Source organism: Ischnura elegans, chromosome 2, assembly GCF_921293095.1.
Source record: "Ischnura elegans chromosome 2, ioIscEleg1.1, whole genome shotgun sequence".
NCBI classification, from domain to species: Eukaryota; Metazoa; Arthropoda; class Insecta; order Odonata; family Coenagrionidae; genus Ischnura; species Ischnura elegans.
The window spans coordinates 110,491,362-110,519,062 of NC_060247.1; the positions used below are offsets into that span (position 1 = coordinate 110,491,362).

Below are 27,701 nucleotides of genomic sequence, written 5' to 3' on the forward strand. Positions count from 1 at the left end.
GAACCACGTTAACAAATCATTGGTATTTCTGGGAATTAACTGATTAAATGATTCTAATTTTATTTTTGGTATTAAGCTATCATAACGTCATAAGTAATATATTTTATGCAATCATATACATGTAAAATAACTTTTAGCTGCCATTCATTTCTACAATTCATCATTTACTGGGACGGTGGTTAGCTTGTTTAATGGGCTTGGGGAAACCGACATATTGCACTTTTCTTTTCTAGCCTGCTAAGAATAATGCCTTTTTATCGGAGTCCCACATTCATTGCCATTAGGAACCTTTTGAGTAATCGCCGTGAGGATATTTCAGGTAAAATTTATTAACTCCTTAATCATAACTGCTATTTGTCGTTGCCCCTAGGAAGGAACGTTTCATCCTATTGCACCTATGTTATCATCACAACAATGTCCTCGATGCGTCGGCCATGTTGGCAAATTACGTCACTGCCTTCAGCGCCGCCATCGGTGATGTGAGTCTCGCATAGAACACGAAAGTGTGCCACCAGCGATCTATACGCAGTATACGCGCTATTTCGAAATTTCGAAAAATGATGCAAAATTCCAGCTTAGCGTCTGGGGGGTAATGAAAACTCTTGACGACGCACCAGTGGCGCCGACTCCATATGGCCTGAGGGGGCCCGAGAGCCACCTCAAAAATTCTTTATTGGTGTGAGGAGATAATGTGTCAAGCTTGTCGATTTTCCCCGGAACATCTACATATCGAGATTCGAGTTATCAGGGTTCTAATGTTGATCATATGGATCTTCTAAATTGCTTAAAAAACTTAAAACTCACTACTTATAAAATTTCTCGGGGCAAGATCCCCGGTTTGGGCCCCCCCAATATTTTTTTGTAAGTCGGCATCCCTGAGACGTACACTCATCTCGCTTGCCGTTGTGTCCTCCATCTTGTTTTGCGAATGCAAAACAAAGCACATGTGGCATTTGGTGGAAAAATCTTGTACTACAAGGTACAAAGAAGTGCAGCGGCGGGTTTAGACAAAAATAATTCAAACTTGAAAGATTATAATGATGAAACACGTGTAGGAGCTCGTGTGTGTACCTTGGGTCTGAAGAGACTAATATGTATATTTTTATAATTCTTCCCGCAGGATGCAGAACGAAATATCAAATTGCGTAATGACCGGGCTGAATGCAATGCAGAACGTCTCCACTAAGTCAAAACACGTGGTTCCGCTCCTGAAGAGCATGATGGAAACCGCGATGACCTCTTTGTGTGAAAATGATGGCCAAATAATGAACGGTAATCGATTTATCACTTGGAGTTCGGAGTCTTTCATTAATATTCGAGAGATTCGAGTTTAACCTAATGTCAATGAAATTTTCGTTTGCCGCAGTTGATGATGAGGAGGACGCGCAATGCAGTCTAAGAGCATGGAACAAATGCAATTCTACGTTCGATTTCTTAGACAACTTGAACAGAGTGGCTTTCTGTGACTCTGATGATCCAAGTACGGATCCATACCCTGATGGATACGTATGCAAGTAAGTATGCAGCTGTTTTATGTTATCTTTAAAAAATGACATGTCGAAGACACTGCAATAATACCACAACTTAAAACTTTTCAAAAGAAATAAACTCGTCGAAATCATGAACGATGTACTATTCCACATTAAATATTGAAAAATCGACCGCTTTCAAAACCTTTGTGGCATTCTTTCATATAAAATCGTTTCAAGCTTGCTTTTGTGAAAGTTCGAAACAGTCATGATAAAAAAAAAACACAAATAACAAAAAATAAAGTCTGAGGACTGTGGTGCTGGCCAGTCTGGTGGAAGTTTTAAACACAGAGTGAAGGAACACAGAAGAACTTGTATATATGATTATGGAAAATCTTGTTTTGCCAACAATTTATGCCTGAATAACCATTTTAGCAATTTTGATAAAGAAATTATACATTGCACGGACAAAGGGCTAAAATTAGATGCTTTGGAAAAATTATAAATTACCAATGGCCAGGAAATACTTTATAATGATGTTTTATTTTCTACTGACTCACCTTTGTTAAATTTAAGCATCCCCATTTAATTGAATCTAAAGTCCTTTCAATATTCAATGCATCCCAGCGCGTAAAATATCCCGTAATAATTTATATTTCTTTCTAATAATCTCTCCATTTCCTATTTTTATAGGGAGGTGGTTGATTTCTTCGACTGTGCTGCTAATGAAACGGAGTCATGTTCGGAAAAAGTAAGAAGTTCGTTGGCTCACCTGAAATCCAAAATCAGCACGTGGGAATCCTGCACCAAATATTTCTGACTGCAAGCATCAAGATTCTCCCTACTTCGCACCACCGAGGCTAATAGTGCTACACATATTTTTCATGCCTTTAATCATTATTATCTCTCTTTATTTCTTGTTGGCATTTTCGTAGCTATTCTTCAGAACCATTTATAAAGCTTTAACGTCTTAAACAGAGGAAAGAGTTATAGCTCCTAGAAATAGTTCAAAAGAGGTCTAAACATCTCCTTACTGAACTAGCATATGCCTATATGATGTCTACTGTCTAGCATATGTCTACTGTCTATATGATGTCTCCATGTTCCTGGGTTTCACCGCGTGGATTTTCTTTGTGACGACAGTTTCAGTTTTTTTAGCATGTCTATATTTGAAATCCAACTGTAATTTTCATCACTTCGTGAGATGTCTAATGTTATCTTCCCAAAAACTGTGAATTATAACTTATTAGTAAAGGCATCTACAAGCAATATAATGAGTTCCATTGATTTCAGTGGTTTTCTTTTTGGTTCACAACCGTGGGCCCTCTGCATAGCATTACACATGATAATTGAAACCAAAATCTGCTCAACAATATTTTAGCAAATTGTAAAAAATATTTTAAAAACTGAGACCAAAGACAACCTGCTTTTCCTGCGATTCATCTCGAGATTACCGACAGCATCCTCAGTTTAAAATACGTTTGAGGGTTGCCATAGAAGTACCAAAGTTACAAGCTAAAAAAACCATTTACTTTGAGATTATTCCTATAAATCATCTCCTTGAGATCCCTCAAGAGATATTTTTTACCCCCTCGTGTGTGTACTCCCATATCTGACACGTAACCAGGGAGGGTACCATATAGTTGCTTAAACCATATAGTTTCACTCTCCGATTTTTATTCTCCATACATCACCATTATTATTTTGTGCAACCAAAAAAAACTAGACGTTTGTTAGAGCGTAGTCATTTTCGTAAAAAAATTATTTTCTATATAAATGTACATTTCTACAATTTTGCAAGTAATCATCTTTGTTTGTATATCTATGAACATAGTTGTCATTATTTTATGTGGGTTTACTGAATTTATTTACTTTCAGCATTGGAATGAAGTGGACATCAACTAGACTTAGATTTCCCCATATCCCCCGACCTTTTCCTCCACCCTCCTCCAAAATAAATTTCTTGCTACGTGCCTGTCTCATGTCAAGTTTGGGCAGAACTGTGAATTCTTACTGTTTGGACTGACCTCCGATGCAGTTGGAGTATTCTTTTCTCCAACTTTGGAATGGTATCCATGCATGGGATATGAGAAGGAGACGATAACATTTGGCGTAACCTTTAAATTGCCGGAAGGGTAGATACACTCACAGTCTGACCCGGTTTCACTCATAAAATTTCAGATCAGAGGAGAAAATATTTTACGTGCTAAAATCACAATAGTCTAGATAGAAATCAAGTAGTATAAATTGAATGCAAACAGTTAGAATGAAAATGAATTGTCATTTGTTTTTCCAATTCAACGATACTTCAGGATATGCTAAAAAAACTGATATAAATAATTCAACGTAGTCGAAAGACCGTACCATTTGAACAAAATTGTTATAAATGTTGTAAATTAATAAAGTTACGCTAAATGGTTTGTGATTTATAGATTGAAAATTCACAGGTGAACAACTGGAATAGAATGCAGGAGACAGCAACTAAGGTTCACAGATATATCATAAAAGCGTTGAAATTATACACCAAGTTTATATAGCAATCATCTTCACATTATGCCTTTTTCGAAGAAAATACAAGTTGAAATTATACAAAGATGAGAGACTCCAGCAAAATGACCGTATCTTTATTTTTTATTGAGACACTGCAGCTCAGAAATGTGAGTAAACTTACTCCATTCATATCTTTCTGTGATGACTAGGTCAACTTTATTCAGTGCATTAATCAGAGGTTAATAATTTCGTTTTAAATTGTCTTATAAATTTCACTATTTTTTCTGTGCATGATCCAACGTGTTCAATTCAGAAATCCGGAAAATGCGCTGGTTTCCTATTTGAAAAATTGATAAATATATTATATTAATGCCATAGAAACATTTCCTGCAATCATCAGGCGTTCGTGTAGTCTCTCGAGCTCCTCAATGCCTCCCTTGTGAAAATAACTGATTCCCTGAATCACCTATTAAGTGAAAACATCAGCCTAAAGAAACAACTAAGTGATACGGAAGCTCGCCTTAATCGCGTTGAGCAAGAGCAACTCCGGAACGTAATTGAGATCCACGGCATTCCTTACTCCGAAGGGGAGGTAGCTGGGGCCCTTATTTGCCAAGTTGGAATCGCTGTGGGAATTAAAGTGGATACAAGTGAAATCGATTACGCCTACAGGGGTGGTTCCAACCGTTCTGCAACCTCTCACCCTTCAGCTAGACCTGCCCCTATTATTGTCCGTTTTCTACGATCTAGCACTGCTGCTGCATTTTTAAATGGTAGACGCACAAAACGGAACCTGAAACTCAACGACATCGTCGCCGACCAGAACCCTACCAACTCTCCTGTCTACATTAATGAATCCTTGACATCCTTAAACCGAAAGCTATATGCAATGGCCAGGGGACTTAAGAAAGAAGGTAAAATCAAATACGTGTGGATTCGTAATGGCCGTGTGTTTGCTCGGGTCCATGATGGTGGTGAACGCCTTTCTATCCTAGTTGAAACTGACCTTGACTGCTTAAAATAACATACGGGGGCCTGTTCTCTTCCCGCAGGCCTACCAATTGCTAATGAAATCAACATTTCCCTCGTCAATTGTCAATCTTTACTGTGTCATATCGACGAATTTCGGGTTCATTTTTCTTCCTGTGTAAGTGATATAATCTGTTTAACCGAAACATGGTTAAAACCAAATATTCCTGATAGCATGGTTGATCTTAGTGAACATTACTTGCTGAGACATGATCGGATCGGGAAAGGCGGTGGCGGGGTTGGTGCCTTCATTCATCATCGACTGAGTTCGTCGGTGCTGGCGACCTCTTCCGCGACCTATGAATGCCGACCCGAGTTCATAGTTATTGAAGTGCATGGTATAAACCTTTCTAAACTTCTTCTATTTGTTGTTTACAGACCTCCAAATGTTGGGTCCTTGACTGATATTGAAGAAGCATATACAACTTTTAGTCCAAACTATAAAAACATTGTAATTGTAGGTGACTTTAACGCCGATTTGCTACGGGACAGCTGTCATTCTTCCTTCATCAGCAATTTCATTTTTAATTATTATCTTCATCTGGCCTCAACGCAGCCCACGCATCATACAGAACATAGTCATACTCTCCTTGATCTCTGTATAGTTGATTCCCCTGAAAAACTCTCTTCATTCTCACAATTCCCTGTGCCTTTCCTCTCCGCACATGACAAAATTTTACTCTCTTATTCATTCAATTCCCCTCGTCTTCCTATACCTAAAATTCTCTATCGTGATCTTAAAAATTTCGATACAGCAAAGTTTCAGGACGATCTGCTCACCTTTGACTGGAACAACATATTTAGCTCCTCGTCCATTGATTCAAAATTAGAACTCTTTAATCAGAAATTCTTAGAGTGCATAAATTGTCATGCCCCCCTGCGAAAATGCGCACCTTGACGGCCTTCAGCCCCATGGCTGACTAGTGACATTAAGCAAAAAATGAAGGAACGTGATATTTCACGTAGAATTTTCACACGAACAAAAAGCCAGACTGCATACACTGAGTTTATCGTCTTGCGTAATCAGGTAAAGCATCTCGTCACGGAAGCCAAGAAAAAATATTATGCAACCACCTTCTCCAATTTGACAGAACCAAACAAGGTCTGGAGGGAACTTAGAAGTCTTGGACTCGTGCAGCGACGAAATAAGCAGCCCTTACATGAATTATCTATCGATGATCTAAACAAGCACTTCACTCCCGCCTTTACCTTCGAGGCAAATAACATTGCTGACATATTCAGTCTCTCTAATCTTGATCCACTTGTACCCTATAACGAGAGAAATTTCTTCTTCCAACACGTAACCCCACACAACCTACGTAAAACGTTATCTCTCTCTAAATCGAACTCAACTGGGGTCGATGGAATCTCAGTTAAATTTATAAAGGCCGCGTCAACTGTACTTCTACCTGTAATACTTGATATCTATAATTTTTCCTTATCGTCATCTGAATTTCCGAATGTATGGAAATATTCACTAATCACACCAATACAAAAAGTTAAAAAACCAACTTCTCCCAGTGATTATCGGCCAATCTCTATTCTGTGCTTTCTTTCTAAATGCTTAGAAAGAATTGTTTTTCAGCAGGTAACGAGTTATCTGGACCAATGCAACTTGCATGATCCATATCAATCTGGATTTCGGAAAAACTTCTCTACGCAAACAGCGCTTCTCAAATTAACGGATGATATACGTCAAGGAATTGATAAACGGATGGTTACAATTCTGGTACTATTTGATTTCACCAATGCTTTTGGTCTTGTTAATCACGCCAAACTTCTCCACAAGTTGAAAAACCTTAATTTTTCCTGTTCCTCACTTAACTGGTTTTACTCCTATCTAAAAGATCGTCAACAGGCAGTCAAGGACGCGAATGGGAATACATCGCAATGGACAACTGTCCATTGCGGGGTCCCCCAAGGGTCAGTCCTTGGTCCTCTCCTATTTTCCCTGTATGTCCTTGATCTGCCCAGGTGTATTCTAAACTGTAAATATCTCTTATATGCCGACGACCTACAGATTTATTTTCACTGTCATTTGTATGAGCTGAATGATGCAATTTCCAAAGTAAATCAGGACTTTCAGGCCATCACTTCATGGGCTGCATACAATAACTTTGTGCTTAACCCTAGGAAAACAAAATCTATGTTATTTGGTACCTCAAAACTACTCAAGCATGTCGACTTTGATGTTCTGCCCAAGATTTTTGTTGGTGATGCCGAAATATCATATGCAAACTCCGTTAAATATCTTGGAGTCTTATTGATGCCTAATTTGTCTTGGCAAAACCATGTTAAAGCCATCAGCAATAAGATCAACATGATCTTTTTTCAGCTAAAAATTCATAAAAACCTTATGCCCTCTCATACACGCAAGCAACTTGTATCCTCGTTAATATTCCCCCATATTGATTACTGCTGCCTTGTATATAATGACCTAACCGAAAAGATTAACACCCTGATTCAACGGCAATTAAATATGTGTGTTAGGTTCATTTATGATCTTAAAAAAGATGAACATATATCCCCTTATTTCTCTAAATTAGAATGGCTTAAAGCAAAAACAAGGAGGCAATACATGCTTGCCTCTTTTTTATACAAACTTTTTAATTGCAAACAGCCAGAATACATTATGCAATTTTTTCAGAGTAAAGGGAAATATCGCAATGTTGTAACTAGATTATCAGCTGATTTTTTAATTGTTCCTCAACATCGAACCACCGCATTTGATAATTCATTTTCAGTTGTTGGGTCAAGGCTATGGAATGGTATTCCTGAACCAATCAAAACCGCAAAATCACTGATGTCTTTTAAAAATCTAATGTTCACTAAAATGCTATTACAAGAAAAAATGTAATTGTACCAATATGCCACTATATTCTGTTACAATTTATTTTCTATTTTTTTTTGCATGTATCTTATTCTTCTGTGCACTGAGCTCTAATATGAATGTAAGCCCTTGTATGTTCTTAGTGGACCATAAAGGTCCAAGAACAATAAATATTTCTTTATTCTTTATTCTTTAAACCATAATTCTCTTCATGAATGAATATATTAGAATCATTAGAAAATTCTATATATCTCATTGTTCATTATTTGACTTTGATAGGATTAATAACAGACCAATAAAAGAAAAGCGCATCTTAGAGACATTAGAGACTTCATTAGAAAAAAATAGCCAATCCACTCCATGCTGAAGTAGTAAAAATATTGCCATTAATATTAGTTTAGGTTATAAAACAAAATAAGCAACTTGCACCCCGTGTTGGCAAATTTTCTATGGCTTCAATGAGCAAAAAAACACAAAATTTAAATATTTATTTTAACTCTCTTAAATATTTCTGTGAATGCATATCTATCTGGCCCACAAACATTTATTATGTACCTAAGGGTTGCGAAGGTCCCATAGGCTGGCATCCAATGGCGAAAGAAATATGTTCTATGACACCATTACAATATGGCCTAGGTTTTCACCATTGGAGAAATATCACCTGTGTTAGTATAACATAGTACTTAATAATATTCAATATATTGTGACAATGACAGAAAAATTGCAGGAATGAAACTAATCACCCTTACTTTTCAAATACTTATTCGGCAAATATAACTTACAGGCTAGTAGCAGTTGCCTTAAGTTGGCCATTCCGGTGTGCTTATATGGACTTATTGCCTTTGTACGGTTAATTTATTGTGTAAGTAGCCCTGTTTATTGTTTTCAAACCGTAGCTCTATGGATAGGTGAAATGTTCTACTTGCAGGAAGCTACAATTTTGCATAGCTCTCAAGTAATGTTGCAACGCTCAAGTAGTACCCGAATTGATATTCTCTTTGCGAAGCATCCATCGTTATCCTCTTTGGGGTTGCGAACGTGGGACTTTAAGATTTAAGAAACATGACGCCTTTTATTCATCTCGTTTGAGGCTATGCAATCAGCCGAATGGAATAGAAGAAATCAGGCTTCATAGTGAAGCAATTGGTGCGTTACGATGCCCTCTTTTTACGCTACGCCCCGTTTAGTCGATATATATTCTGCTTCATTCATTACACGATAGATAAGAAACAAAGATGATTTCTGACGGTCAAGTTTTACGATGATAGCCGGATAGCATTTTCTTTTACTGTCCGTCACAATCGCGTTGAAGAGTAAACAGATTTCCCTGCATTCGCCCAAAGTATTTTCCCTAATGGTGTACGTCCAATTATATAATCTGACCCCATAAATTCAGTCCAGACGCAAAATTGGTCCTAATTGGTTTCAATGTTAAAATTTCAGGCATGCTAGCTTTTGTCTCCGTGAAGTGGTTCATCCTTCAGCCCTCTTTTACCTCCGCATATCATTGAAGACCCACTGGGCGAAATTTGAAATTGTATTTAATGATCGTAATTTCGCTAAACCCAATGTTGATCGAGAAAATTATTTTAATACGCACTGTTTTCGTAGTTATGTGCATCGAATTATTTTATAGATGACGTTATTCCTTATCGTTGGACGCTCGGTACTCGCTTGATACACTTTTAATTGCTTGCTAAATTCTTTTTCAGCTATTGGTCATTTTCTTATGGCATTGATGGGTGAAGTAACTTATAGGTAATTCTGCTGAGAATTACTTTCTGAGTGTTAATCAAAAGAAAAAAGTCCATAAAGAAGTGAAAATTAGATGTACCATGTTAATATATGGATTATACCAAATTTTTCTATACCTGCAGGATCACATTATTTATATATAATTATTTAATAATGATTCATCTCACACATCGGCGTCATTTCATATTTATCCTTTCAGAATGATCCATTGAAGTTGAGTACTAGAAAGAAAGACACTTTCGTCCTTTACCTGTCCATGTTTTTTTCTCATCTATCTAGCCCAATTATTACTTCAGCCATGAGATGGTATTTCTAGGTATGCACTCATATGCTTTAATATTATTAAGTACTCTTCTTGTTTTTTTATGCTTAGTTAGTTGTATTTATTATTTGTCAGTAGTATGCATTATATTATCAGAAATGCCAGAGGTAATCGAGTACTTTGATCGACCTTATATGTACGCAACATTACAGCATATTATATGCAACGCCATAATGAGAGTAAATGGCAAGTTTCAACATAATTTTTAGGACAAAGGGATTGAATTACGACATGATAACACATCTGAAGCGTCATTTCATATTTCTAATATTTATCTGTCTTATTGGTGTTGATGTCTTCCTTAAACTTAACAAAATATTTTTCCTATTTATCTAGCTTAATGTTGACTTCAGCACAGAGAAGTTTCCGTAACATTTTCTAGTCAATATAACATAACTTCTTCTATTGCATTCACCTAATTGCACAACCTTATGGTGGATGAATGAAGGACGCCATGTCTCTTAAACAACAAGTCCCAAGTTCGCGACCCCAAAGAGAATAGCGATAGAGGCTTCGTCAATAGCATTTCAATTCAGTTACTTGAGCTTTGCAGCTTGCTGCAAGAGGATCATTTTACTTATTTACAAAGCTACCGCTTCAAAACAATAAACCGATATTCTGAAACAATAAGTAAACCAACTACGGCAATAAGTTCACGTTAAAGGACCCCAGGATGGCTCACTTGAGACAACTTCTAGTGGCCGGTAAGTAGTATTAGCCGGATGTGTGCGTGCTAGGGGTGATTAGTTTCATTTTTGTAATATTTACGGCATTGTCAAATCAAAGTGAATATTATTAAGTGCTTTGTTGTACCGTTATAATTTACAATTAATTTATGGCGAAAAACCAGGACACAGTTTTCATGGTACCGTAGTGCATATTTTTATAGCGTTTGAATGCCACGTTAGGGAATGTTCGCACTTCTTAGATACATAAATACGCGTGTGAGATGGGAAGTTAGGATGGGTAATAGTATATTCACAGAATTAAGATTTAAATTTTTTGTAGCGATTGTCTATTGAATCCTTAGATGAACTGCCAACAGGAGTGTAAGTTTCTTACTTTTTATTCTAGCCTATGCTATAATAAATGGCATTATTCTACTTCTTAGGCTTACCGTAGAGTTGAGGAGATTGATCGTACTATTCCTGCTTTACCCATTCGAGTCCCACGGAAACTAAAGTCACACAGTCCACTTTGTGTAATGGAGTACGCAGTTTGGGATAAATTCATTGGTTTCATCCCAATAATCTTAGAATGAACGCCACACTTACTACTGGTAGTGCAGTATCTCGATTAGTTAAACTGTTTATCGCTTAATTATAGGATTACTGTAGTCCTTCACGGATAACAGAATGTTTGGTGTCATACTTCTAAAACGTGCTATTAGAAGCAGTTTTCTACATTCATGTATAAAGTTTGATTTCATCTTGACTTTCATTACACTCTCAATTATGAATCAACTTCAGTCAGTCAGTCTAAGGCTAGGATGGAAGCTAAGAAATTTCATAAGGAATTTAAGCTGGAAATTTTTGGGGAAAAAAGCGAATAATGATGACATACAATTAGGATCATTACAAGTTTTATTTTCGTAATTTTGACAAATTAAGTGCCTCCCACCTCAATATCTTAACAAAACATTTTCAAATCGTGTGCCGTAATCTTTTTTTAAGAATTGGTAAAGATAATGTCGTCAGGGAATCATAAGCACTATTAGGCTAACATAGGAGCTTGAGAAGAAACAAACAGCGATTTTTTGTACTAAACGTTGCGGCGATACGAGATATTGTTTCCAAATCTCACTATCACTTGAATCCGCTTATTATAGGTGGTTACCTCTTCATCGTTGTCCAAGGCTAAGGTTGATCATGTGGCATATTTCTTAATAAGGGTGATTTGATTGGTTTGAATGGAATCTTAAGACAATATTCACGATTTCCGTTTAGTAGGGTCGTGAAACACCTCTGGCTGAGGTCAGATAAATTATTACATGATATAATTTAAATATCACTTCCCATCACGTGTATCGATTAAGGTACCTGATGATGACTGAAAGGCAATCAAAATACGAGTTGTGAACTGCCAAATAAAATCAGTGTTCAGTACGATGTCTTTATCATTCGATGCACTATTCCACGATATGCGTTCGTTCTCCGGAAGAAGTTGGCTATAGATGTGATAAATAATTCAATATAAATTTTATACCTTATTCTCGCTCAATTTCCATTAAACTAGGTTTTTAATTACTATGTTTTTAATGAAGCCATATTTATTCACATCGAGTTCTCTCTGTATTGCTTTTCAACAAAAAATTAAAACTTTCGACTAATTGTTGATGCAATGAAGGTTTTCAGGTTACAGGGATTTTAAAATTGTTTTCTCCTCGGAGTATTTTTCGCTTTAGCTTATGTAGTCATTCTTTTCAATTAAGAATCATATATTTGTAATGCCTACACCATATTGATTTCAAGAAAACTACCCTCGGAGGCTCAACCATATCACTTGTTGCTGTGTTATATGTATACGTGTTTTAAATTTTCCATGGATTTTCATGGCTATGGAATTCCTTATTCGTGAAAACCCAAGTTAGTGGTACGACTTCTAAATAATACCTACGTAAAATATAGAAAACAGTGATATCCTAGAAAAAGAGATTAATTGCATCGAAATATTCTTGTGGCGTGTCCAATATTTAGCGCAACGCAATTGTTTTCCCGTGTGTGAAAAATTAAGAATTTCATATAGGTTGATTTTTTGCGGTAAATTTATCATCGTTCCTGCGTTTTCTACGGGATAACCAAACTAAGCTAATGAAGTTGTTCTTAAAACCATATTTTTTTTAACAGAGCGTAAAGCACATTATCTAATAGAAAGTTGAGATCTCCAAGGAAATAGTTCAATACCTTTGCTCAGCTTAGTACCTTTCTATTACTATATAGATTTATAATGTTAATTCTTCATTGAACTTTTACTTACATAAAAAAAAACGAATCCTGTTCAAAACTTATTCAATTCATTAATTTATTGTTTGCTGTCTTATCCTAGTTAATATTTCTTTAACAAACTCATGATTAAACCTAATATTTACCAGTGCTTTTGAGCGTCTCAATTTAGGCAAACTTTTTGAAGCCTATTTTATGAAATAAGGGTATGATATATTTTTGTAAACATCTACCATGCGACACGATAAAAAATACAAAGACATGAATTACGTGTTTTAATTTAATTTTTTTCAATTTCAGCTGTTTTCCTGGTTATTTCGACTTTTGTTTTTGCTTCTCCTCCGCCAGGGTATGAAGTAAGTGAGAATTTAGAAGAATGCAACCGATTAGCTGGAGTAAGTATTGCTCGTATAACAATTTCACATGTAAATGGAAATATCTGAAGCTTCTCACTAGGCAATAGAAAATGCCAGCTTCATTTAGATCCAAAATAATTATTTATGCTCTTTACTCGTATCTCTAATTTTAGTCTTTTCCTTTATGAAAGTTTCATTGATTTTTATGTTATCACTGTATGCAAACTCAGAATTACTGCCGAAACGTTTCCTAAAATAATTAAAGCCTCTGGCATACTTAATTGATTTCTACGGTATCTTTCTGCAATCCATTAATAAACTACGGCAATGAACCATTATTAAATTTAAAAAAAAAACATTAAAAATCAAGTAATTCCCTTCGACTGTCTTTAGCTCAAATTATTCATTAACTCCAGCAAATTGATAATTCAATCTGCCTCTCAATTTCTTGCTTATTTCGACAAAACAAAATCTACACTACATCCCAAAACATATCCGATTTCTCGCATCGTGAGTACAGCAGGTTGTAGCTTATTTTTATTTTTTCTCGGATTTTCGATTTTTATCTCTTCATTTATGCTATGGGGTGCAGAATGGATATCCTAAAAAAATCGACTCGATTGTTTAACATTTAGTAGATTAGTTAACATTGAGCATAAATGCAATAACATTCGATTTCTCCGATTTTAATAAATAACATCATTGTCAGGGGTAACGCATAGTTTCACAGACCTTTAGAGCCACATTTTTCTCCACTTTAACGTCCAGTAAACAGTTTTCCAGGAAAACCATACTTTTCCGCGAGTTACAGCCGCGGGTCACACCCCTAACGGCAAGCTGGTCGCTCGCAGGTCGCATTCACGGTCAGCTGATAGGTTCATCGCCCCTCATTGCCTTACGCTCCACCACTCCCTCGCGCCTTCTCAAGCGAGAGTCGGCGGAAGAAGGGAGGAGTGACTATAGAACTTTTTTTGTTCCTTAGAGCAAATCCGCTGGGTGATTGTGATTCAGCTTGCGCGATTGTTTGTTTAATTGTGCTTCAGTTTAATTTTTATGCATCAACCCATTTTCATCCTTCTAAATTTCCACACAAACCCTCAATTTTTGCCCAGCAAAGAGATTTTCGGGGGAGGTTGGGTTGTGTACATGTTACCTATACTGAACCTTTGATTTCCATCCGTGTACATCCATAAATCATACATATCATTAAATCAGCTGTATATTTTGCTTCGCAAATAATTATGAAAGTTAAATTTCATTAAAACACATTTCCATTTACATGCTATATTTGTCTGACATATGTGAAAAAAGAGGGTAGTTTTTAGATTAAAATGTTGACGTGATAGATAAAAACTGGGGTCATTTTTTTATCCAGGGACCATAAATTGGTCAAAATCAAGTCGCAGATCCAAGTAAACAACCTTGCCGTTCCCCTGAGTATTTTATTGTTTGTACTGTTGAACTGGAATTTTTCAGGACCTCTTGGAGCCCGCAATCGACTGTTATCGAAATGAATTATCCGAGGAAATGATGAATGAAACAAGGCGATTGGTCGGACAACCACTTGTGTACCATGCAAACATTTTTGCAGGTAAGGATAAATATCCTATCTCTTGTTTTCTTTTTTTAACCATGACCATGTTGAAGTTTAGATGCACCTCCTGAGAGAGTATTCAAAAATTAAATTTACACAAATTTTCAAAAGAATTTTCCCTATCATCTACATTTACACCACAATACCATCCCACATATACGCCTAAAAAGGCGTGTGAAAAGGGATGTTAGGACGCCGTTTACATAAAAATCAAATGCTCTACGAAAATGCTATTAGCATTTATTAAAGTCCTTTATGCTTCGGAGGAAGTTGTGGGCAATACATCTTCATTGATCATTTGTTATGTTTTTCCACGACATATCCCCAAAGAAAGTTGACAAATGGATGCGATATAACAACACATACCATGCCTTTTATTAAATGTTATATAGTTTCATGCACCAAATTACTGTAACATCGTAACATTGCAACAAAAAAAAACAAATAACTCCACGATAAGAAGGTCTATTTACTCGAAACGACATTCAACAACCCTGAGGATGAGCCCCGAGTTGGAGCTCGAAACGTTGGAAATAATTTAGTTTTTAACCCGTTGGGAATCGTGAGAGAAGATTAGCCACAGAATTCGATGGGATTGCATCAAATTGTTTTACTGATTGAAACTTTTTTATTTCGCCACCTTCTCATAATTGAGGGGTTGCGAATCGAAGTGATTTTTTCACAAAACAGTGTTAGGTGCAGAAATTGATGAACGAAATATATTCCGTTTATCAAAAGTACAAAATTTTAGTGGGCAAGGGAGACGGTTGAATCTCTGTCCTGCTGCTGACATTGAGTGGAAAATCAAATGAACTACTAAATGTCTGCTTGATCTCGTCTGTTTTCTTTACTTAATTATTGCACCTAACTCTGTTTAGAAAACAAAATTCTTTGTATCCCTTCACTTCTCACCCCTTTATATCAGATCACCGTTTAAAGGCAAATTAATGATTCATTAAATTATTATCACTATTATTTATTTTTTTCTTTTCCCTGATCTTAATTTTTTAATCATGACTAACGTCTTGGAGCATAGGCGGATTTAGAGGAGGGGATTGGATCATGTCTGTTGAGCAGAATATGCAATTTTTACAGCTTTTTGCTCCAAAGGGTACCTCGGTGATGAAAAAAAGTTTTTATTCAATCATTCACCGTGTGCCGTTTCTCCGGAGATGAGGAAGACAATGAAATGCAGAGACTCCTTTTTAAGGACTTCCATTGAGGAAAGTAATTATTTGGTTGCTCCACGAGTTTTTAAATATTTACAACAAATTTTCAAATTGTATCCACATGAACTAACCATTTTTTTTCTGCTGTGAACTAATATTTGATAATTCTCGCAGGAGGCATGACCAGATCTCAGCCTGTGTAAGACAAGGTGTTGAACTCGGGAAGGATATCTCGAACAAATCAAAAATCATGATTCCGTTTACCGGCCAGTTAATTGATACTACACTGCATATCCTTTGTGACAATGAGGATGAAATGTTTCCTGGTAACTACGTATTTTGTATGAAGATGCGAATTTTCTTGTTTTTTTTTAAGAAAAATCTTCGAATTATCAGTTATAAAATGTACTTCTCATTGCATGTTATATTGTTATCATTCTTAAAAAATTTTAATATCATATAAATTTATCTTTTACCTCAAACATTCTGCTGTCTTCTAATTTTCAGTGGTCACAAAAGAGGAGGCACTATGTTTTCGGAATGCCACAGATACGTGTGATCACCACTTAGATTTCATCCACAATATGGAAGTTGTTGCATTCTGTGATTCTGCGAATCCTGATACTGATCCTTTCACCCAGGAGTATATGTGTCGGTATGTCTGAAAGCATGTGTGGTAGTGCTATGGTTAAATATGATTACCATTAATCGGTTATTAGAATTCCAGTCATTCTGCTGATTTTAATTGAATTCTGTATAACTTTCTACTCTTAGATTCCCTGATTGTTACTGGTTAAATAATATTGACTCGATAATTTATGGAATTCACAATGTATTTGCTGCAATTATATTTATATTATTCTTTATTCCACAAGATTTACTTGGAGGTCTGCCAGCGTCGGGCCTTGCCAAGACGCTGCCTCAAGTTACAATTCATTTAAAAACAATCTAACTGTTCTACATGTATCCAGTACTACAGATTTTTGAATGTTTATTATTGTGTTTCTTTTAATTTTTAATTGTTCAATTCCAAAATTGAGTGATGAATGTATTATTCCTGTTGATGATATTACTATGGGGATGATGGTGACCACGTCCTGTTTCCAGATAGTTTTTATTTGCCTTGCGAGGTCTTGATACTTTTGTTTTATTATTACCATTATTATTACTATCATTATTATTATTATTTTTTGCATCTTAAAATAGGCAAGCCTGTTCAAGTCACCGTTGAAAATTGTATCAATCGCAAATAGACTGATGGTTTTCTGGTATAACCAGTATTGCACTAAGTCACATCGCTTTTCCTCCATTTTTCTGTAATAAAACCTTCCCCTGTCATATACTCTACGATGTGATGCAAGGAAATTTAAAGTTATTCCAATGTAATAATATGCAAATGAATCCATTATTAGAATTATGGTTTATGCGAATACTTGACGATGTTTATAAATATATTTATGGAGTTGATCTAACTGATTTATAATTTTTTAAACAGGAAACTAGCTGATTTTCTGGATTGTTCCAAGGAACTCATTGCATCATGCGCAGAAAATATAGTGAAAACTCTAAGCATATTTAAAACTAAATTGTTGAATTCTGATGTCTGCGCTGCATACAACTGACCTAGTCATCTCAGAAGAACATGAAGTGTGCCAATTAAGACACATTTCTCATCAGTAGTATCCCAAAAGTAAAAAGGATATGGCCATTTGGCTGAAGTTTCTGAAAAAGATCGATGTCCAAAATTGGAGTAAAATTCAATATCTTTCATGATATATATTTGTGAACCTTAGTTGGTGTCTCCTTATTCTACTCCCGGTGTAAACCCTTGAATTTCCAACCAATAAATTACAAACCATTGATATAAACCTTATTTATTTATAAAACCTATTAAGATTATGAGAGATTCGTCATTGCTTTAAGAAGCATATACTATTTTGATTTTATATATTCCCTTCTGTAATGTTCAATGTGCAAGAAAATTGTAAAATTCATACCACCCAAACTATGAGTCACTAACACCACTCCACTCAGTAAAAATGTCATACAAAAGTAATAGTAATTTGTGATTATTTATTACAGTTTTAATTTTTACGAGTGATTTTATGAAAAAAAGAGTCTAAAAACGATGGATTTATGTCAATCAGCAGTGTAACACTTAGAGTGACACTTAAAAATAAAAGGAGGACACAATTTTTTGCAACCTCTAAGGGTTAGGTGGGAGAGTTCTCGGGTTTTCAGCCGGGTCCAAGGGTTTTTCTACACCGACGTTTCGAAGACTAAGTCTGCCATCGTCTTCAGGGTGAATCGTGTTCGTTCGTTCGTTTGTTCACCCTGAAGACGATGGCAAACTCAGCCTTCGAAATGTCGGTGCAGAAAAACCCTTGGGCCCGGCTGGAAACCCGAGAACTCTTCCTCCAGTATATCCGACGGGAAAACCATAGATCCTTCGCTAAGGGTTAAATAGCTAATTAACACAAGTCCCTCGTATTTGGATAGACTAAGGGATCAAGCCTCCGAAGGTTTTTAGCCTCCCCTCCATCCAGTCGACTCCTGCTCCAACGATTCTCATGTCTTCTAAAGGCTGGGACACAATCAACGCTAACGTGAGACGGTATACGGAATCCGGGAGAACATGAGACGGGGAACGCCACCGTGCGGTCACAATTGAATTTCCCGTGGCCGGAAAGAAAATTGACTAACGCCCGCGCAGTGGTTTTGTTTGTAGTCTTCAATATTTTCGTTTGTGTGCAGGATTAGTGTTTGAAGGATGTTCGAAATCTACGAGGATAGTATGCACGCAAATTAAATTAAGTAATGGCTTACCTTAACTGACTTCTCTTCAGCTCACGTTGCACGACAACAGCAACTGCTATATTCAGCAATGGGCGCCAACAATGCTGTATCGCCGTGTGATGCCGTAGATACCTTTCTCTGCCAACAGGTGGCTCCCATTTTCGGGCTCTTCTGATTGGCTTTCCGTGTACGGGACACGGGAAGGGATGAAAGTTGCCCATCTCTCGCGTTTACGTACTCTCCGTAAACGGTGGTTGTGTCCCTTCCATGAGCTTTCCCTTCCGCCATCTTTTTACCACTTCCCGTTAACGGCTCGCGTCTCACGTTAGCGTTCATTGTGTCCCGGCCTTAAGACTTAGTACTTCCGACGAATTTGAGGCATTCCCAAAGATCGCTATCCTCTTGGTAATATTTCTGATACAGCTTACATCATTATTACAAGTCCTCTCCCCGATATATTTGGCCTTCACTCTTTTGAGTCTTGTACTCTTTATTTGCACCACTATGCATGGGTCTTCTCTTCCTGACTTTCAGAATACTTCTCATAACTAACTACTAAATATCTAGTGTAGTATCCAGCGATTTCCGCGTATTTAAAATCTTAAACGCTCCGTTAATTTTTCACAATAGCCCCCTCTAGCTTTTTGTCAATATTATCCTACAGCCCACAAAATAATGAAATATAAACTTTCAGTAGTCAAAAAATGGTCATATTTTGACCGATTTAAAGATTATAAATTTTATCCCTCAATGACAATTTATCCAAATTGACAAGTCAAGAGAAAAAAAATTTAATTTAAAAAATAAGATTAAATTAAATTGATTATTTCTTAATATTTATCGGTCTTGTATCATTTTTGGAGCATCTAAGTCCATTTAAGCCTGAGTTTGGTCTAGTTCACTCAGGCGTGAAATTACAACTACCCATAAAACCTTGGTAGATGTATAAGAAAGCAAAGTTATGATGAAAACGAATTGAAGGTTTTATATAAAACACTGGAAGGTAAAATATGACGAAGGACATAAAATACTTTCCCTCTGGTGTATTACCGAGTTTTTAAAACTCAATAGCTCAACTCAAATTGAACTACAAAGAAGAATCCTGCATCTGTACAATATGTGTTGGACAAAACTTGAAATCCCAAAGGATTGGAACGTGGCTAATATTGTTTCATTGTTTAAAAAGGGAAAGAGAAATAACCCAGAGAATTACAGAGGCATAAGTCTACTAAATACTGCATATAAAATATACAGTATAATAATTAATACTAGGCTACAAGCTATCTCTGATACCATTTTATTAGAAGAGCAAGCTAGCTTTAGGAAGGGAAGATCTTGCATCGACCATGTTTTTACTTTAAAACAAATCATTCAAAAACGAAGAGAGTTTAATCTAGAAACGCATCTTGCATTCTTAGATATTGAAAAGGCATTCGATCGTGTTAACAGAGAAATTTTATTGTCAATTATGAAGAAAATAGGGTTTCCTAAACATCTGATAAAAGCTTCCCAGAGTCTATACAGAGACACCAGAATTGTAATTGACACTAGGAAACAGATCACTCATGAAATTATCATTAACCAAGGAGTTAGACAGGGTTGCAGCCTATCCCCAGCCTTATTTAATCTATATAAAGATGACGTTCTGAGAATATGGAAGGAGAATAATGTATCACAAGGCATAGAATTGGGACCATCTCAATACTTTAATACAATGCTTTTTGCTGACAATCAGGTTATAATACAAAATAAAGAGGGCGAACTGCAGATGGCAGTATACAGACTATACCAATTGAGCAAACTATACAACCTGAGAATTTCAAAAACCAAAACCAAAGACTATGGCATTTTTAGGAAGCAACCCGATGCGAACAAAAATTGTTATTGAGGATAAAGTCCTGGAGCAAGTGTCATTAAATGTGTTTTTAAGATCAGTGAAAGGCTGCACAAAATTGGATAAATTAAGAAACACTCAAATAAAAGATGAACTGGGTTTCCACTGTCCAGGCAGTCACTGATAAACTACAAGACTACTAACACAGATGGAAGGAGCATAGGTATACTTCGAATACCAAATGTATGAATTCCAAAACGAGCCATGGAATATCAACCATTTGGCAAGAGAAGTATAGGAAGACCAATAAAAAGATGGTAATGTGCAGACGGAACAAGCTTAGTAGCCTAATCCTGGAAGGAAGAAGAAGATCTAAAATTGGTGTGCAATTACATTGCTTTTATGATATATATATTGTGAACCTTAGTTACCGTGTCTCCGTTTTCCATTCAAGGTGTTAGCCTATGAATTTTCAAACTATAAATTACAAACCATTAAGTGTAGCCTTATTAATTATTATAAGTATTCTATTACTTTCATGAAGGAATTCATCATTGCTACGTGGAAAATATTCATAGAAATGTTTGATTTCGTTAATTTCATCCTCATGTATTTGTCGCCCCAAGCATGGTCGCCGGATTTTTTCAGCTATTTGACAATATTTCCTGACGTATTGTTTGGGGAAAATAGGGGAGGATACGACCAGCAAACCAATGGAAGAGAGTTGGAAAACCATTAGAAGTGGTCTGCAGGCGGCAGCTGAGGAAGTTCTTGGTAAAAGAAGAGTCGTTATGAAAAAACCATGGATCACGCTGGAAGTATTAGATCTCATTGAAGAAAGAAGAAAATACAAGGCTGCGAAAACAGAGGAAGGACAGAATCGTTACAAGAGGATAAGGAACGAAATATGTCGTAAAGCGCGGAAGGCTAGAGAAACGTGGATGAAAAGCATTTGCGAAGACGTGCAAAACAATCTTAAACATGGAAAAGTAGAGGCCGCTTATAGGATAGTGAGGAACCACTTTAAGGAAAGGGGCGTAAGATGTAATACCCTTAGGGACAAAAACGGAGAACTATTGATTGAAAACAAAGAAAAAGTGAAGAGATGGAAGGAATATCTGGAATATTTGTACAAAGGAAGTCGCCTCAGAACGAATTCTATCGAAAACGAGAGGGAAGTGGATGCCGATGACATGGGAGCCCCAATTTTAAGATCGGAATTTGATGCGGCTGTAAGAGACCTCAGGATAAATAAAGCGTCTGGCATTGATGACATTCGTGCAGAACTAATTAAAAATTCAGGAGAGAAGACGTTGAACCAGCTATACAAAATCATTAGTGAAATATATACAACAGGTGAGATACCAAAGGATTTCGAGAGGAACATTATAATCCCTATTCCTAAGAAGAAACGAGCGGAGAAGTGCGAAGATTTTAGGACCATAAGCCTTACTACACATGCATCAAAGATATTGACAAGGATCATCTATAGAAGAATAGAACGAAAAGCAGAAGAGTACTTGGATGAGGACCAATTTGGATTCAGAAAAAACAAAGGCACAAGGGAAGCAATGTTGGCCCTAAGACTGCTCATAGAAAAGAGAATGGAAAAGAACAAGCCAACATTCGTTGCGTTTGTGGACTTAGAGAAAGCATTTGATAACGTGGATTGGAGCACAATGCTTGGAATCCTAAAGGAAATTGGGGTTCTTTATAATGACAGAAGAATCATCCACAGTTTATACAAAAACCGAGTAGCCGTGATAAAATCAGGGCCCAGCTGTGAAGAAGCAAGAATTAAGAAAGGAGTGCGACAAGGCTGTACATTGTCACCCGTAATTTTCAACGTTTACATTGAAAAAGCCATTAATGAAATCAAAGAAAAGGCATTGGGAGTGAATATCCATGGAGAAAAAATAAGCATGCTAAGATTTGCCGATGACATAGCCGTTATAGCGGAAACAGAGAAGGATTTGAAAAATATTCTGATTAATATGGGTAGGGTAATGAGTAGATATCAACTGAAAATAAGCACGAAGAAAACCAAGATCTTAGTATGCAGCAGAAGAGAAGAAGTCAAGACCAACATTAAAATAGGGAGGCAAAAACTGATAGTGGTGGATGAATTCTGTTATTTGGGAAGCAAGATAACTAGTGACGGGAGAAGCAAGAAAGAAATTATCAGCAGAATAGCCCAGGCGAAGAGAGCATTCCACCAAAGGAGAGACCTGCTTACAGCGGGAAACTTAAATATGGATGTGAAGAAGCAATTTATAAGAACCTACATCTGGAGTATGCTCCTATGCGGAAGTGAGGCATGGACAATGACCGCAGCGGAGAAGGCAAGGATAGAGGCCTTTGAAATGTGGTGCTACAGAAGAATGATGAAAATCAAATGGATCGACCGAGTTAGTAACGAGGAAGTCCTAAGAGGGGTAGGAGAGAGGAGAAGCCTCATGAAAACCTTAATAAGAAGACGGAACAACCTTGTAGGCCACATCTTGAGACATGATGGCCTGATGAAGACAATCGTCGAAGGACAGGTGGAAGGCAGGAATGGTAAGGGGAGACCTCGAACAGAATATATGGAACAAGTAAAGAGAGATGTGAAAGAGAAGAAATACGTAGGAGTGTAAAGATTAGCTGATGGGAGAACTGAGTGGAGAGCTGCGTCAAACCAATCCTAGGATTGTTGACCGGTGATGATGATTGTTTAAATTACAGAAGAATTGAAATTTACATGTCGATCAAACTATTTAAATTTACTGTACGCCATTAGAGTTGCGATCTGTGTGAAGATTTCCTATAGCAAGTAGGTATTTATCGGTGACAGGGAATTCCAATGATATAAATGTAACATGTAACTGTAGCAAATCATGGCAACAGTTTTATTTTAACATTAATGATAAAAAATTGGTAGAATAGAAATATTGTGAGGGATTATATGCTGTGTTCGTTTTTCGTGAACATTTCAGGGTATTATTTTATTTTTTTGGAATTCTTGCACTTAAATTCTTATTACGTTCTTCTATTCCTGGAATTTAATTTCATTTTTTGCCTTCATACGGCTGCAAAGGAGGGAAACTTAATAAAATATTAAATCATATAATAAAAATGATAGTTTGAGGCGTGATTTTGTGAAATCGGTTCATGTTAGACAAAAAAAACTTTGTAAATTTCACATTTGTTAATAACAAAATGTTTCTATGATGTGCGATATCGTTAGGTTCAAATACAGATTACAGGGAGAGTATGACCATACATCCATTGAGTCAGTTGGGGTGGAAGGCTGACCAAGGTGGGGAAACTGGGAAAGAGGGTGCGGAGGTCCTTAAGTTATGCAAAGCTACCAAATGCGAGACACGCAAGTTTCAAAATTGCTAACAGGGAGGAACATAATGATATAAAATGGAATATGGTCCCTACTGACTTAATGAATATAAGGTCTTACTCTCCCTGTACTTATCCTGTATTTGTACCTCACGATGTCAAACAGCGACAAAACTGGTTGTTATTAAAATCATATGTGAGATTTACAATGTTTTTACTTAAAATAATTAAATAATCAGGTATTTTTTAATAGCATCAATCCGGTTATAACCTAAATAAGCATATCCAGACTATTGGAGCTAAAGCCAAAGCCAAAGCTAACATATATGCTAATTGCCAACAATATTTTTCACCAATACAGAAGTTTAACCATAATTTTATCGGATTTTGACACTGTAACTCAAGAAGTCTCGTGGAGGTACATAATAGTTACTCTAAGTGTTTCTCCCAAGCTTTGAACGAAGAGGAATGGTTTAAACAAACCATTTGAAAGAAGATGATATTCAAACCATATCGATTACAAACGGTTCTTTTGGGCCTAAAGGACCATAATAAAAGTTCCCTGGTGTCCTGTGGGTTTTTAATACTTAATGAAAAGTCTGTTGGTTCAGAACAGCGCCCAGTGCACAGTGGGCGGAAATCAGAAAAAGCCGGACAAAATTACAAAATGGCTTTTTCTGAGTCATAAACTTGCAACTTCGCAGATACACAAAAAATGATTAAAATTTATGAATATATACGTCATTTCACATAGATTTTACCCGTTACTGATATACAGAGGCCCAAACGTGAGCAAATTTCCATAAAAACGCCCGTCTTCAAATTTTTCTGAAAATCTTCCAAAGTAAGTAGACGGTGAAGTTATAAGTGGATTTTTGCGGAATAAAAAAAGCATATAATCTGTTGCCATGGTGTTTTTTCTTTAATTTTCCGTACTCTTAAAGAATATCATCGATAAATTATTACCATACTGTTACAAAATGTTTTTCGACAAAGTTTTACATTTAGGTAGAGTTTCAAATGGGTTTTCGGCAAAGTCACGCGGAGTAACTTATATGAGAGCATTCTGTGAAGATTTTTTGAGGTGTTTATGCAGTTATCTTTGAAAAAAGTTTGCGACGCCGGAAATTACATTGATTTTTCGATCGCGCGGCAGGGTTTGTCTCCGCGCGTTGGGAGTTGGATTAGCCGCGACACGGTAAGGTTATTGAAGCTTTATGGGTTTTAACGCTCAGCATTCACCGTTTTTATGTTTTGCTTCAAGACACCGATTCTCAAATGGTCTATGGTGAAGACGTTGGAGGTTTTTCAGCCGACGTAAGTGCACGTTACATTGAAGTCCATTTCGTTTTCTTTGGATACGATCGAAGACCATGCTTCTATGAAAAGCGCTCAAACCTCGAAAAAGTGAGTTGTTTTCCTGGGACTCTTACAAAAAGACCTACCAGAAAAACACCAGCTGAGACTCTTATACCTTCTTTACTCTCCGATCCCTGACCCCCAGGGTTTTACTGCGAAAACGGTCGTTTTATGACACCGCGGAGCCTTTGACCGTCTTAACGGGGTATTTCCGCGGGAACTTCCAGCTATTTTTAAAATGTGCATTATACCCTCAGTTCTACTTTATATCCGTAAAATAATATGAAATTGGGGGAAAATCATTCACTGAGAAAAAATGTTTGCTGCATTATTTATTGCTGAGGCTGAATTTAAGACAAAACCCTGGTGCTCTGAAATTTCTCATTGATTTCCTAACAAAACGTATCACATGGTCTTCCATTAAAAAACGAGCAGAGAGTTCCCGAAAAAATGAACGATTTTTGTATTGATACAAAAATTGGCTCGCTGAATCCATAACATTTCTGGAATATGTTATGCATTACTTTCCCGATGCTTCCACGAGGGCTGGTTGGTATTTTTGTAAGAATCAATTTCTTTAAAATTTATTAATTAAATACTATTCCACCTTTAGCTCTACGTTAAAAAATTCACACTTTTTTTGCCAGGCTCTCCCGAGCGGCCAGAAAAAAAATAATTTCAGTGTGCAGAGGTCCAAAATCGTAAAAAACCGGGCAAAAGCCCAAAATGGCTTTTTTGAGATAGAGACTCAGCATAAATACTCATATATTATTGAAAATTATGGCTTTACATGTCATTTTACATAAACTTGATCCGTTCCTGAGATACAGTAGCTCAAATATGACCAATTATTCAAAAACGCTAGCGATCTCGTTTTTTTCCGAAAGTCGTTGAACTCAGGCAGGTGGTGTTGCTGTGGTATGATTTTTATGGAATAAAAAACACAACATTCCTTTGATCAGATGTTTGGGTGTGTTGTTTATGATTTTTGAAGATTTCGGTGTATATCTGCATGATTTTACAACACAAAATGGCGTACCCATTTTTCGCGTGGAGTTTGAAGTGAAGTAGACATTATCTTTCGTTTCGTTTCTAATATGTAACTCGGGAAATCTACATCACAGTGTGAAGTAGAGGTTTCTTAAGAATGCTACGAAGAAATCTTTGAAAAAAGTTTTCGACCAAGGAAGAAAGATCATGCGAATAACATCTCTTGCTCTTTCTTCACAATATTCTCAAATCTGGTGAATCGAAGAGACAAGTTGACGCATTATTTCTAGATTTTAAGAAAGCTTTAGACACGGTACCTCTAAACAAACTTTTATACAAATTACAGTCATGCGGATTAATCGAAACAGTGGTAAACTGGATACGCGACTTTCTGAATGATCGTAAACAAAAAGTAGTTCTTAACGGAATTTGCTCTGATGCAGTTAAAGTGATATCAGGTGTTCCACAAGAAAGCGTGATCAGTACCCTTTTGTTCCTTATATACACTAATGACCTCTGCTCCCGAATTAGTAGTAAAATACGTTTATTTGCTGACGACGCCGTGATCAATCGCGAAATCAGTAATTATGAAGTATGACTATAAAATTCTATCATCGGATTTAAACAACGTTCATTTGTGGAGCCATAAGTAGGGACTCGAACTTAATCTGAGCAAATGCATGTCGGAAAATTTCTTGCGGAGTTCGTCCATGTCTATGCTATAACCATATTTATGCTGTGGATGGTATTGACATGAAGGCAACAGACGGAGTGAAGTACCTGGGAGTAACGATACCATCGAACCACACGTGGGGAACTCATATAAGGAATATCTGTGGCATAGCCCTGAAGAAATCAGGTTTCGTAAAGCGCAATGTGGGAAGATTTTCGGGTGAGAAAATAAAAGAAAGGTGCTATTTCGAACTCGTCCGATCGCATCTTGAATATACAGCTTGAATATGCTCCGGTTCAGAAAGCCTTAATCCACGAACTGAATAAAATACTAAGGAAGGCTGCGCAGTTCGTCTAAAACTGCTACAAGCGTACAAACAGCGTTACCCAGATCTTAAACGAATTAGGCTGGGAGCCGCTGGACACTCGGAGGCTGCGCGATAGGCTTAGATTGCTTGAAAAATTGAGAATGGATATCATTAAGAGCGACTCGAAGAACATTATATTAGAGCCCCACTATATTTCCAGGTCCGATAGAAGCGATAAATTAAGAGAGATGTTTTGCCGAACGGATAGATATGGAAATTCGTTTTTTCCCCGGAACCATAAAGGACTTTAATAAATGCTAGTCCTAACTTCGTTAGAGCACTTCATTTTTATGTGTAAACGGCTGGCGTCCTATAGTGCTCGCAGAGTTTCTGTGCACTAGAGAGTTTCCCCGAGCCCATTTGTCCATGGTAGAGGAACTCCGATTGGCTGCCGGC

General features: G+C 36.7%; 2 protein-coding genes across 9 annotated transcripts in view; both read left to right on the forward strand.

Moving 5' to 3' along the window:
* The window catches only part of LOC124154393, a 48,198-nt gene extending 30,382 nt beyond the window's left edge, over positions 1-17,816 (forward strand). For 3 of the 8 annotated variants that reach the window (XR_006863888.1, XR_006863889.1, XM_046528089.1), the window contains 3 exons: positions 1,121-1,272; positions 1,367-1,514; positions 2,163-2,756. Coding sequence is in view for 6 of the 8 variants with exons in the window: in XM_046528089.1 (XP_046384045.1) it covers positions 1,121-1,272; positions 1,367-1,514; positions 2,163-2,289 (427 nt within the window). In the remaining 2 variants the exon portion in view is untranslated. Of the gene's footprint in view, positions 1-1,120; positions 1,273-1,366; positions 1,515-2,162; positions 2,757-10,347; positions 10,600-13,137; positions 13,233-14,669; positions 14,785-16,463; positions 16,612-17,451 lie in introns of those variants that run through there. The other 5 variants (XM_046528091.1, XM_046528092.1, XM_046528095.1 and 2 more) reach the window with 4 other exon arrangements.
* Positions 1-27,701, forward strand: part of LOC124154390 — a 102,753-nt gene that overhangs the window by 61,378 nt on the left and 13,674 nt on the right. The window lies entirely within an intron of this gene.